This window comes from Mustela erminea, chromosome 6, assembly GCF_009829155.1.
Source record: "Mustela erminea isolate mMusErm1 chromosome 6, mMusErm1.Pri, whole genome shotgun sequence".
Taxonomy (NCBI): domain Eukaryota; kingdom Metazoa; phylum Chordata; class Mammalia; order Carnivora; family Mustelidae; genus Mustela; species Mustela erminea.
Genome location: NC_045619.1, coordinates 119177066 through 119190526, shown reverse-complemented (window position 1 = coordinate 119190526; position 13461 = coordinate 119177066). Strand labels below are relative to the sequence as shown.

At 42.8% G+C, this 13461-nt stretch overlaps 2 protein-coding genes across 7 annotated transcripts in view; one reads left to right on the top strand and one right to left on the bottom strand.

Annotated features, from left to right (window-relative positions):
* NMT2 (N-myristoyltransferase 2) overlaps positions 1 to 5433 on the top strand; it is a 66479-nt gene extending 61046 nt beyond the window's left edge. For 4 of the 5 annotated variants that reach the window (XM_032349487.1, XM_032349489.1, XM_032349488.1 and 1 more), the window contains 3 exons: positions 3157 to 3324; positions 4948 to 5085; positions 5266 to 5433. In XM_032349487.1, the coding sequence (XP_032205378.1) occupies positions 3157 to 3324; positions 4948 to 5085; positions 5266 to 5286 (327 nt within the window). In that variant the 3' untranslated portion in view covers positions 5287 to 5433. Of the gene's footprint in view, positions 1 to 3156; positions 3325 to 4947; positions 5086 to 5265 lie in introns of those variants that run through there. The other variant, XM_032349490.1, reaches the window with a different exon arrangement.
* Positions 5434 to 5769: 336 nt separating this feature from the next.
* Positions 5770 to 13100, bottom strand: RPP38 (ribonuclease P/MRP subunit p38). 2 transcript variants are annotated; one of them, XM_032349492.1, is made up of 2 exons: positions 12983 to 13100; positions 5770 to 9304 (listed from the first exon to the last, which is right to left on the bottom strand). In XM_032349492.1, the coding sequence occupies exon 2, from the start codon at positions 9288 to 9290 to the stop codon at positions 8448 to 8450; it is 843 nt and encodes a 280-aa protein (XP_032205383.1). In that variant the 5' UTR covers positions 9291 to 9304; positions 12983 to 13100; the 3' UTR covers positions 5770 to 8447. The 2 variants fall into 2 exon arrangements, with proteins under 2 accessions (XP_032205383.1, XP_032205384.1); XM_032349493.1 differs by lacking the exon at positions 12983 to 13100 and adding an exon at positions 10596 to 10673.
* Positions 13101 to 13461: the final 361 nt, after the last annotated feature.

The following is a 13461-nucleotide window of genomic DNA, read 5'->3' as shown; positions in this document are numbered from 1 at the left end:
ATGATTTCAGCTCTTTTAAGGTGTTGAGGGTTATTTTAGGCACAAATGGTGAATGCATGTGAAATGTATATTCTGCTCTTTTTAGGTGGAGTGTTCCATGTATGTCATTTAGATCCTAGTTTGTTCAGATTTTCTACCTCCTTGGTGATTTTCTTTCTGTCAGTTGATGAGAGGGTGTGAAAGTCCCAATTATTACCTGTTTCTCCTTCAGCCTCTATCAGGTTTTTTTGTTGTATTTTGAGGGTGCTCTTTGGTACTTAATACATTTAGGACCTTTATGTCTTCTCAGGGGATCCACCTTACCAGCAGGTAATACCCCTCTTTGTCTCTAATAATTTTCTTTGCCGTGGACTCTACTTTATTGGATACAAATACAGTCATTCCTGATGTTTTAAAGATTTATTTTTTTGAGAGAAAGAGAGAACATGCAGAGTGGGGAAAGGGAGAGAGAAACTTAAGCAGACTCAGCCCTGAGCGCAGGGCCCAGCACAGGGCTTGATCTCACAACCCTGAGATCACAACCTGAGCCAAAACCAAGAGTCGGAGATGCTTAACCAGCAGGCACTTGGTCATTCCTGCTACTTAAAGATGAAAGTAGTGCATGGTATGTCTCTTACAGCCATTTTACTTTACCTTATCTACGTCATTGAACTGAAGGTTTCTTATAAACAGCATGTAGTTGAACTGTGTTTCTTTATCCACTCTTCCAGTCTTTCCTTTGATTGGTGTATTTAGGCCATTGATACTTGATCATCACTGATAGGCTAGAGCTTAAGTCTGCCATCTTATTACCTGTTTCTTATTTGTTTTCTCTGGTTTTTATTCCTCTTGCTCCTCTCTCCTTGCCTTCCTGGAGGTTACTTGAATATTTATGCCATTATGGTGCATTTGAATGTGTTTGTGTAGTTGGTATGTTGGTTGCTCTGAGTATTCCTACATATAGGAATGTGTGACTTACACAGTCGACTGGTATCAACATTTTACCACGTCAAGTGATCTACTTCCATCAGATCCCCTTCTCTTCTTGACTTTTTAAATACTGTCTTGAGTATCAGATGGTGTTACAACTTGTGTTTCAAGTTGTAGATTTAGAAAACGCAGGAGGAGAAGCATAGTTTACAGCACGTACCAAGATTTCTGCTCTGTTGTTCTTTCTCCTGATGCTCTGAGATTCCTTCTGTTACTACTGCATTTCTGCTTGGAGAATCTCCTTTTGCCAGTCTTAAAAGCATGTCTGCTAGCAACAAAGTTTTTTAGTTTTCATTTGTCTGAGAGTGTCCTTATTTCTCCTTCATTCTTGAAGGATAATTTCACCAGATGCAGAATTCATGGCTGATTGTTCTTTTCTTTCAGCACTTCAAAATGTTGTGCCCATGGGAGGTGCCTGGGGGGCACAGTTGGTTAAAGTTCCATTCAGGTCATGATCTCAGGGTTGAGATTGAGCCCCCCGTGGGGCTCCATACTCAGCGTGGAGTGTGCTTGAGATTCTCTCCCTCCTCCTCTGTTCCTCCCCTGACTCCTGTGCACTCGTGCGTTCTCTCTCTCAAATGAATAAATAAACAAGTTTTTTAAAAATATGCCACTGGGTCACCTGGGTGCCTCAGTCAATTTAAGTGTCTGGCTCTTGATCTCACCTGGGGTTTGGATCCTGAGTTCAAGCCCCACACTGGGATCCACACTGGGCTCCACACTGGGCATGCAGCCTACTTTAAAAAAAAAAAAAAAGTGTTCCACTGCCTTCTGGCCTCTATGGTTTCAGATCAAAAATCCGCTGTCATTTGAATTGGTATTCTCCTGTAGGTAATGCCTTTACTCTGTGACTACTTTTAAGGCTTTTGTCTGTAGTTCTCAGAAATTTAATTAGGATGCATCCTGGAGTGTATTTCTTTGGGTTTTTCCTGTCAAGGTTCACTCAGCTTCTTGATTCTGTTTGTGTGTGTTCTGCCAAATCTGGGAAGCTTTCACCCATTATTTCGTCTGCCGTCCCATGTTTCTCTTTCTCTTCTGGGACAACAGTGATAGAAATGCCCCATCTTTTGTTAACTGTCCCACTGGTCCCTGAGACTTAATTCATTTTTTTTTTTCAGTCTGTTTTCTCTCTTTTGTTCAGATTGGGTAAATTCAACTGAATTCTTCCAAGGGCAATGATTTCTGTCCTCTGTCATCTCTACTCCACCTCTGAGCCCATCCAGTGAGTTTTGTTTTTCAGTTTCGATTTTTTGAGTTGAAAATCCTTACTGAAGCTGAAAGTTTAGGTCTGTAATTCATCACGAATACTAAGCTGCTAATATAGAGGCATAGAGAATCACTTCAGCAAAATATCTTTAATTTCTTAGTGTCTGCAAAAGGGCTTCGTAAATCAGAAGCATTGAAAAACCAGATAATGCACCCATATGGCATCTTCTTTCCTGCTGAAATACCAGCAAGATCATGCCTGTGGTGTAGGCTCTCCAGCTATATAACTCAGGCATAGCATAGTTTGAGCTGTGTGCCAGCCGCCTAGGCCACCACAGCTCATTATTAAAGCAGCGCCAACAGTGCTGGCTCGTTTCTTTTATTGAAAGGTATCCCAGTGATGATGAAACCAAGACCATCATTTGCGTCCCTTTTGATTTTTGGTAGCTTCAGATTAACAGGTCCGTGTTCGGCTGCGGTAGTGATGCCTTTCACAAGTTTCCCCAAACAGCTTCCAGAGTATCCAGCTTCACTTTATGCTGACACAATTCTTGCTTTGTGCCAAGAAGGTGTTAGTATAATACAGTATCTTTGAGTTGGCAAAGGCAGCCTTCTGATCCCTGGAGCTTTTATTTCAGCAAAAACAATGAATGCACTTTTCATCCCTCTTCCCTAGGTCTAGGGAGACTCACGAGTCAAGCTTGGGGAAACTTTCCTTTCAGACCATTCTGCTTTTAGGAACATTCTGCAAACAGCCAGCTAGCTCTGGGCTGAGAAAGGTACAACTCCCTGCTCTTCTCGGGCTCTACCTGGCCCACCGTCAGGGACCCCAAACAGAATTGCTGAGACAGACGTAGTGGGAGTTGTTGCTTTTTGTTCTAACAAAGTTAAGGTACGTGTCAAAAATCAGCAAGTGAGCTTAAATGCGTGGATGCATTGTGTTCGGGGAGATATTTACCTGACGTCACCTTTGTCCTTCAGAACTCCAGTGGTAAACTAACTGACTTCCTGAGCTTCTACACACTCCCCTCCACAGTCACGCACCACCCTGCGCACAAGAGCCTCAAGGCCGCCTACTCCTTCTACAACATTCACACGGAGACGCCCCTGCTGGACCTCATGAGCGATGCACTCATTATAGCCAAATTGGTAAGCGGCTCCCTCCCTTTGTGTCTTGTGTGTTTCTCCAAATATGTGTCTCAGAGTATATAAAACCTCTTTACAAGAGGGGCGCCTGGGTGGCTCGGTCGGTTGGGCATCTGTCTTCAGTTCAGGTCGTGATCTCAAGATCTTGGGATTGAGCCCTACATCGGGCTCCCTGTGCAGTGGGAAGTCTGCTTCTCCTTCCCCCTCTCTTCCCCCCTTGTGTTCTCTCTCTCCCTCTCTCTCAAATAAACTTAAAAAAATAATAATAAAAAAATAAATGAAACCTCTTACTAGAGTTCCTTTTGCACCGGTACAATTCATTTGAGATACTTGTTATTGTTGACCATCTGACAAAGGAAGAGTTTTGATAAGAGTTTCTTTTAAAACTTCAGAGGCTTTTTGCATCATTGATTCTGTTGCAGCTTAGCCAAAAAGATATTTTGTGCAAATTAGAAACTCTTAACCCTTATGGAAGAATGCATAAAACCCCGTAATACAAGGAATATAGGGAAAATACATGGTACCTTTTTAGAAGGGACATACATGTTAGTATTGTGGTGCATAATCAGCAGCAGGAACCTTTTTTGAACTCAACTAAATAGTCTCTGAATTTTAAAATTAAAGGAATTTTATTTTTAAAATTAAGGAGTTTAGTATTAAAAAGAAAGGCATTTGAAATGAATTTGAATTGGTATTCAAAATGTGCTGTACTATATTTGCAATATTTTTCTATTTCTTTAGTGTGGTAGTTAGGGTAGTTTTTAAATTCTTGCTACAAATAAACATTTTCTTTCCCAAAAAGAAGTTGAAATTAGCTGACACTAATTTCAGTGTAATTACTGGACATGAGAAAATACTATTCATGAGAAATTAGGAATAACATGTCAAAAGTGTCATCTTTGATAAGCTGAAAATATTTTTCTAACATAGTACTCTTGCATCTCAAAATCAACATTATCCTATGATTCTTTGATCCTATTGCTCTTTTTCAACTACCTCCCCCACAAAAATGGCCAGTAATAAATTATTTAAGGTAAAACCCCTGAGAAATAGAAATTTCTACCAAATTTGGATAGTATTTTTACCTAACGTTTTTAAGAAATACAATTTTTACTACTAAAATTTTACTACATTTATTTCCCAGCATTAGCCCCAGACAAGAACATGTTTAAAGTCTTTAAAGACTCAGTCAGAACTTCGAAAGGCCCCTAACAGCTCTGGAGATGGAGCCATCTGGGCAAATGTTCCTTCTAAAAATATCCTCAGACAGGTTTGAACTGAGTTCTTAGCCTACACATAGAGTGTAGATATTATACCTTGTTTAAAATGTGTATTTGAGGGGCCCCTGGGGGCTCAGTGGCTTAAGCCTTTGCCTTCGGCTCAGATCACAGTCTCAGGGGCCTGGGGTCGAGCCCCACGTTAGGCACTTTGCTCAGCAGGGAGCCTGCTTCCCCTTCTCCCTCTGCTCTCTCTCTCTGCCTGTCAAATAAATAAATAATATCTTAAAAAAATAAATGTATATTCGAGCTGCTAGTAGAGAAAAAAAATGTTACACTGATGTACATAATAGAGAAAACACTCTAGTTCTTTGATATGCAAAATTTGAAATCCTTTTTACATTGGCAGAAAGGATTTGATGTATTCAATGCACTAGATTTGATGGAAAATAAGACCTTCTTGGAAAAACTCAAATTTGGCATAGGAGATGGCAATTTGCAGTATTACCTGTACAACTGGAGATGTCCAGGAACAGAGTCTGAAAAGGTAAGTGCAGGGGCTACACCCTCTATAAACTTAATAAATGTACTTAGAAAATCCCATACTTGCTGCCCTTAGGACTATTAAGGTGTTTTTTAGTAGCGTTTAAAAAATAGAGCTATTGTACTATAGTTCATTTTTTCTCGCTTACCTGTTCTTACTATTCTGTTTCTTCCCTCCTTTTAGGTTGGACTAGTATTACAATAGCTGGATATTTCTATTTCTAGAACTCTGACATCATCATTTGTTAATATTCTATTTAATGATTCCTGGAACTGCCATTCCAAAGAAGAATAAAAGCACAACTTAAATGAAATCGATGTAGTCGGTAACAATCAGAAAAGATGAAAAAAAGCCCATATGTGACCAATAGTACATATTTCTAGCTAGAATGTTAACATTCTTTTTTCTCACTGTTTACCCATTTGTAGGAGGGATGAAAGGGCACAGAGAGCACATTCCTCTAATTTTCAGACTTTGGGCTGTCTCTTTGATGAAGAGAAGGTATTTTTCCACTCTGTAGAAAAGGGACTGTTTTTCTATGAACTGAAGAGAAGTCACAGAATTGTGTAAGAACATCTTGGCTATTGTGTGGAGATAAACTGCAGCATTTCTATTTATTAAGTGTTGGTTTGTTTGTCCATATAACAGAATGAAGGACCCATGTGGAAAACATGAGCCTCTGTCCCCTTACACGGAATCACGGGGAGCGTTTAGGGAATGAGCACTTCCATAACTCAGTGACGAGTGGGTGCATGTTGACATATAGAGGGAGATAAAAATGTACCGGGGACTAGGAGGTACATTTATTTCTTCAGAAGCAGAGTTGCCAAATAAATAAACACACACATCTGTACTTTGATCTCCAGCAGATCAGTGGATTGGTTCAAAAGCAAATCAAAAGCAGAGTTTTGTGCAAACATTGTTGAGAGTCTACACCTGTGACTGTGTAGACTTCGCTGCCACCACATAAACTCGTGTCTTCTCAGAGGCAGCAAGCAATGTCAGGCAAAGAAAATAAAAGCTCTAATGTCAAAAGAAATGCTCAGTGGAATTTATTAGTGCTGCCAGGACTTGAATGTTTTTATTACTTATTGCAGAATTGCACATACTCCTTTATGCTGACTTTATCATGAAAGCTGTCATGCTAATGTAAAATGTCTTATATGTAAATAAGTATTCATAATTTTGTTACTGATGGTGTTTTTATCTACAATTTGGAAACCCGGTTTTCGCAGTGTACATATATGTGTATATATTGCCCGTAGTCCAAGGGGGAAGAATATGCCAAATGAGGCCATGGAGAACTGGCCTTGACTCCTATTACACAGAATAGATCCTTCTTCCTGCCTTTACTGTACCAGTGCCTAGGCTCTTCAGTCCAGAAAAATTTAATTTTAGATAACATGACAGCCTTTCCTTTATGTTCTAAGTGGTCAAATGAAACCGGTCATATCTCACATCAGGAGGAGCTAGCAAACGATGGCCCATGAGCTAAGAATGGTTTTACATTTTTGAATGGTGGTTTGCAGGGGGTACGGGGAGGGGAGAATCAAAGGAATAACATTTTGTGACGTGAAAAATGTAGGACATTCAAATTTCAGCATCCATAACGTTTTATTGGAACACAGTCACACTCACTTGCTTCTGTCTCCTGTGGCTGCTGCATGCTACGAGGGCAGAGTTGAGTCATTCTGACGGAACTGTATGGTTCACAAGGCTGAAACATTTACCTTCTGGCCCTTTACGGGGGGAGGGGGGGGGGATTTATTGACCCTGATTTACACTAGAGCTGAAAGCCACTCTATACACCTTCCTACCATCATCCTAAAGACCAACCCACAGCTGTGACTACCACTAGAGGGCATTCGGGGACTACACGGTAGCGCGTAATTCAGACAGCAGCGTTTATACCTCTGAAGATCCAGAGAAGACTTCTCATATCGGATGGTTCGGACTCCACTGCATTACCATTCTTTTTTAAAAGAAGGAAGGTAGCTTCAGAAGCAAAACTGAACCAATCCACCAAAACATCAAGAATTAAGTAAATGGGATTTTAATCTGGAGTCAAGGCTTTAGTGGGGAATTGTGTTCCACTCATTTTTAAGGCACAATCTTAATGATGATGTAGGTTTTCAGATGATTGCAGAACTGCCAGTCAGTATATCACAAGCTCACCTTGTGATAAAACTGTGGCACTTTATTTGTTTACAGAATTCAGATGCTTTTACTCATTTTTAAATACAGCAATTAATAGCATGTTTTCCTCTTTATATGGCCTCGTCATAATTTAGAGAGATTACCAGTGAACATTTCAAAATTGAAAAATAATAAAACTGCTTGTGTTTATAGTTATTAGGATTAAATTTCACTGCAATATACAGTGTCTTACAGATTGAAAAAAGCGTTGTCCTTCATCTTTGTCAACAGTGGAAATGCTCTATTCCGTGAGATCTCTTTCCCTCTCCTGCCCCCTTTTTCAGCCAGGATGGCATTTAGTAAAATTTAAATGAACAGAGGTGGCATAATCCAAGAGTCAGCCAGAATTTAGGCTGAAAGTAGACTTCAGCAGTCCAGTACCTTCCTAAATAACAAAAGGACCTTTTCCAAACACATACTGCAAATAGCAGACACTTGAACCCAGACATAGAGGATTGATTACACTCCATTTCCTAACATGAAGAACCCCAGTCATTGCACAAACCCATCTCTGAGACCTCAAGCTCATTTTATTTTTTAATTCTATGTTTGACCTGATTATCAGCGTACTTTTTACCATGTTAAATTTCCAAGGAAATAAGTTAACCATGTTAAGGGATGAATTTCAACCGTTCAGAATACCATTATCTGGCTTTTTCCTATAAACATTAAGTTCATGCATACGCCTACCTACGAAGTCAAGTCAACAGGAAGTTAAAAAAAAAAAATTATTTTTTCTGATGTTTCTGAAGACAGTTGCTTGGTGTTTAGTATCTTTCTTTTAAAACTGATCGATCTCCAGTCCAGTTTCATCTGCATTACTAACTAGAACCTGTTTACTGTGGCTCATTTTCCAAGTTTGATAGAAAGATGTCAAGTGTTGTAGGATACAGAATTTCTTGCTTACAAGCATTGTACCGGCCTTTTAAAAAGTGAATTTATACAAGCATGGACATTAGTTTCAATAAATTTTTGTTTTGATATTCATGCTTTTGAAAATGTTCTGCACTTGTTCTTAAGCATCAGCCTATTTATAGTCTTACACATATGAAGAAATGTTACTAAAAGTATCCCAAGAATATATGTAAAAATAACACATTTTATTAGCTTCAAGGCTTCTTTACAAAGCGTCATTTTACAGCTCTGTGATATGACAAGTTTAGATAAAATTACTTTGAAGTTTTTTTACCTTTGGGTGGTTTCCTTATCTTATTGGGGTTTGGAATCACTTTCTTTATTTTAAGGGGTTGTAACACTATAGCCTGCTGACCTTCAACAGGCTTCCTTTTATGTTTAGAGAGGTCTTCAAAGGAAGTCTCCAAAATTTCTTTGTCTTGGCTTTCCAAAGATGCAGTGTCTAAATTTTCCATGGACTCTTCCGGTCTGCCTTGGAGCCATGGTACGTGTAGACTGGGTACTCGGGGAATTATGGCTTTGACTTCATCAATAAAGGCAGTGGTGTCCTTTCTGAACCCCAGGGCCAGGACACATTTTAAGCCAATGACCGGTGCGAGTGTCTCGCTGAGACGGGGAACCTGACAAGCAGGAACAGATCTGCTCAGACTTAACTGAATCAGGTGTGAGGTGATGAGCGCAGGCTTGGCTGACTTACACACGAGTACCAGCAGCAGCCCGTTTCTTTCCAGAGCTCTGGTAACTTCATTAACGCCAATGGCCAGCTGCTTCCTGACAGAGACAGGAGTCCAGCCTGACCCCTGCTCATTATCTTCTGGGTGTTTCTCCTTCAGATCCTCACTCATACCAACCTCTGTGCTACATTTGTCTGGGCTTTGTTTTTTTAAAAACTGCTTTTTCTTTTTCTTCTTATCCTCTATCTTCTGAAGCCCAAGAGATTTAAATCTGTCTTCAAGGGTCTGTAGTATGAAGTGCATGTCTTCTCTGTCTAGCGCGCTCCAGCAGACAGTGTATGGGTTATTCAACGATGTCTTTACTGTTAAAGGTCTTGTCTTCCGAACAGAGCCCCTTCCTGGAGCTTGAGGAGCTGCAGCCATTCTGAAAATCTCTCCTAAAGCAGCAGAGGACAAAGTAAATTTGTGTCACTAGCAATGCATGTTGAAGAATATCCTATTTGTACTCTGATTCCTGATAGGCTATAGCAAGCCCGACATTATAGAACCAATGACATGACCATACGCTAAAAACCTCTCTTAAGAATAAGGAATTTATTCTCCCCATTTTTTCATGACTTTGTCTATTCATATACTGGTAATATATAAGTATTTTGCATTACTGCAATCGCAGTGAAATTCTACTGATTTCCTTTATTAAAAATGTTCCGTGTTTCTACCTGTCCATGATTATCTTTTTTAATGACTGTGCAGTATTAATCTTACAAATCTGTTACCATTTTTTTTTTTAAGGATTTTTATTTTATCTATTTGACAGATAGAGATCACAAGTAGGCAGAGAGGCAGGCAGAGAGAGAGGGGGAAGCAGGCTCCCCGCTGAGCAGAGAGCCTGATGTGGAGCTTGATCCCAGGACCCTGGTCATGACCCGAGCCGAAGGCAGAGGCTTTAACCCACTGAGCCACCCAGGCTCCCCCTGGTACCATTTTCTGAGTTGCTCTCCATTTGGGCCTCCATCCCACAAAGACCCCTTGAGCGCCTCCTGTGTGCAGGCATTCTGGTTACAGGGTTCGGCAGTGAACAAGTCCACCTGTATGGAGCCCCCAATTTGTGCGGGCCCGGGAGCCTCTGCTCTTCATCAGCCAGGTGTGGGTGTTCAAGAACCAGAATAGTAATCTATGCACCCGATCAGAAATTCCAATGATACTTTCATTCTATACCCTTTTAGAAGTCTCCCTCCCTCCCTGGACTCTAAGCTGCTTGTATATCCCTCCTTAAACATCTCCTATGTACACAGGTGTATATTCCCCCTTCTTAACAGAAGCTCACAGCTTCTGTAGCTGGCAACTTGATGAAAACTAGGAAAATTTTGCAATGAAACTTAAAAACACTAATCTGTTAAAGAAAAGTAAGGATTCTTTTTGGGAAAATATTACAAACAACTGACGTAGGGAACATATCCTGGCTCTGCTTCCCAGAACAAGCGTGTTTCTCTACCCTCAGTTTTAGTCCTCACTAAATCCTGGTGCTCAGCTAAGAACTACAGTGACCTGCGTGGCAAAACTGAAGGAAGTTAAATGAGCCAGCCCCCTGAGAAGTCTGGCATCTGGAACTGTCCCTATTTTCAGGTGATCTCTCCCTCCAGACAGTCCCTCATTCCAGGTGGTCATTTGTCCCACTGAGGCCTGCCTTCCCCCAAATGCCCCATGCACAATTAAACTTCCACTCACCAGGCTGGCTACTGATGGTAAAGAGCAGGCATCTTCACAGAGTGTGTCAGAATTTAGAAGGCATTTTCTCCATGTATTTCTTGATTCTATTTCTCCATGTATTAACTTGATTCTCACAAAATTCCTACAGAATTGCCCAATGTGTGGGTGAAGGAAGAGGTTAAAAGTCGCAACTGGTTTTCCAAACCCAAAGTTTATGCTTTTTCAATCCTGGCTGTACCTCAAAAATAACCTGCTACCTTTTAAAACATCCAGATGGTTGGTCCTTATCCCAAATATACTGAACTAGAATCCCTGAGAATAGGACCAGGGCACCTGTATTTGTGAAAAAACAAAACCGTCCAGGTGAATCTGATCCAGAACAGGGTTACAGCAGGTGGGGTAGGACAGGATGCCTCTTGACCCTGGACAGCCATGAGAAATGGCCTCCTGACCTCCACTGGTCTCCACTGCACTTCCTAAGTCAGGTTCTAACAGAAATCCAAAACTCAGCAACTCAGGGCAGGGTCAACCTCCTTCAGGTGCTGCTGGGGCCTTGCTACCTGCTATACATGCTGCTTGCTCCATTCCAGCCCCTCTGCACAGCCCTCCTCATCCCCCATTTTCTGCATGTTCCCCTCCAGCTCAGGGAGTCAGGAAGTAGCTCAGCCAAATCCAGTTGGGATTGGTAAAGGCTGGCATCACGTTGAAGGTGGTAAGGAAAATGAGCAAGACAAATAACGATCTAACAGAGCCCTTGCCAAACTGCAAGTCAGCTTATGGGCCTCAGCATTCAAACAGCACAGAAATCCTTTTAAGTATGTTGTGGGTCCCAGAAGGAGAGCAAGCTAGGCATGAACTCCTGTCTTCAGAATCGGGAGGGGAGGGACTACGAGCCAAGTAGTTTGAAGAAGCAGAATCTTAAGACGATATAATCCAAAAATAGTACTGACTGATGAGAAGGTAACGGTTTTGGAGAAAAACAGGAAGGCTTTGTTGAGGTGCCTTTTGAGCTAGGTTTTGGAGGCATTCACTCCCTACAGGATCAAGGGCAAACCCTTTCAGGTGACTTACAAGGCCCTCATCTTACACTGGCCTCTCCCACCATGCATAGTTACATCACCACTGAACCACTCACTGTTGCTGAACGAGGCCACCAGTTTCTAACCTCCATGTCCACATTATTCCCTTCCACCTTCAGCCCTACAACCACTTTTCCTCAGTAAGTATTTCTGGATTATCCACAACACACCAAGCCATAAAGTATTAGAAGTAAAAACAGCTAATTAGGCCTCAAGGTGCTTAGAATCCATGAAAAAGACTTACCACCAGGTAATAACAAGATGTGCACAGTCGAGTCCAGGAACTACAGAATACTAAGGAAATAGCAGAAGCCTAACTTAGCTTAAGGGGTCAGAAAAGAGGTCCTGGAGAAAGTGACGTTTTAACCTACATCTGAAGAGTGCCTGCCAAAGGGAGTAAGACGTAGAAAGAGTATCTCAGGGAACAACATTAACGAAATGAAGTTCAGTTCAATGTCGCTGGGGCAGAGATGCTAGAGATGCTGAGGTATTAGGTAGGGAAAGGAAGCAAGGACGAGAGGTGAAGGTCCTTGCAAAGCTTATAATGGGAAGCAATTGTAACGTATAAAACAGAAGAGTGCCGCGCCGTGATTTCAAAGGCATTGCAACAAGGTCTTTGCGGATTCCCGGCCTGGAAGCCTCCTTTGCCAAGAGTGAAAGGAGCAAAGAGATTCCCAGCGTAGGCATGATGCTGGCCTGCACTAGAATCGCCGCAGAGGGGATGGGGCTGAAATACTTAAGAGGTAGAATCTACCAGGGTTGCTGCTATCCGCCGGAGTAAAACAAGGAAGGACTCCGGTCTCCAGATTTGGTAGCGAAGAGGAGGACAGTCGCAGCTCCCCTTGGTTGCATTCCTGTCCCAGAGTCCCCGTGTTTACCGTCCTTATCTGGAGCCCTGATTCTTTACTACTTAAATTTGCCAACCTTTTGTGCTCCGTCCCCGGTTCTAGGCTGTGGCGCACTGAAGGACCAGGGTGGGCTTTCTCTTACTATCTCCCGTACCCTACAGATGCTCAACTCCAGACAGGAGAGTAAACCAAGGCTCGGAGGCAGGAAAGTACGCCAGTTCCCGCGGGGGTGGCTCGGCGGGAAAAAGAGGGGTCTCGGGCAAGACCTCCGGACCTCGCATGCCTGCAGCCCTCCGCCGCCTCCCAGGCTGGACCCCACCCGGGGGCGCCCCTCCGGTCCCCCTACGTCCTCGGCCACCCGCTCCCACTCACGAAGGAAAGCGCACCACCGCCACGTGCGACGCGCGTGCGCAGAGCCCTCGACCTCCCTGGCCCCGCCTTCCAAATGCTCTGAGAGCTTCGCATCTCATCATCTCACCTTGTCACTCACAATGGAGAGTGTCAGCCCACTGAGCCGCGAGGCCCGAACTTTAGAAGCCCCGCGTTTGGGAATGGGGCAGGGAGGCTCAGGACCCAGTCCTACAGCGGCAGTGCGCAGGCGCACCGTCGGTCTCGCGAGACCTCGCGGTTGCCGTGGTAACGCGCGGTTCACAGGCTGCGCTGCTAGTTTGGGGGGCTGTTCTACCGCCGGTAGTCGCCGGAAGGCTGGTTCTCTCATAGGTTGCCCGTTCCATTCTAATCCAATTTCTGCCTTTCAGCGCCTGCCTTTTAGCGCTCTCTCTCTTCTCGCTTTTCTGTATTTGGCTTGCCTAAGGGGACGCGAAACGCTAGTCCCTGTCCGGTGTACCCATCTCCGTCGACTCTCCGGCACCAGAAAATCAAGATAGACGGGGAGATGAGGGGTGGTTTGAGATAAAAATGTGCCTACAGGCAACAGTGTAGGCAATCTTGAGCCCC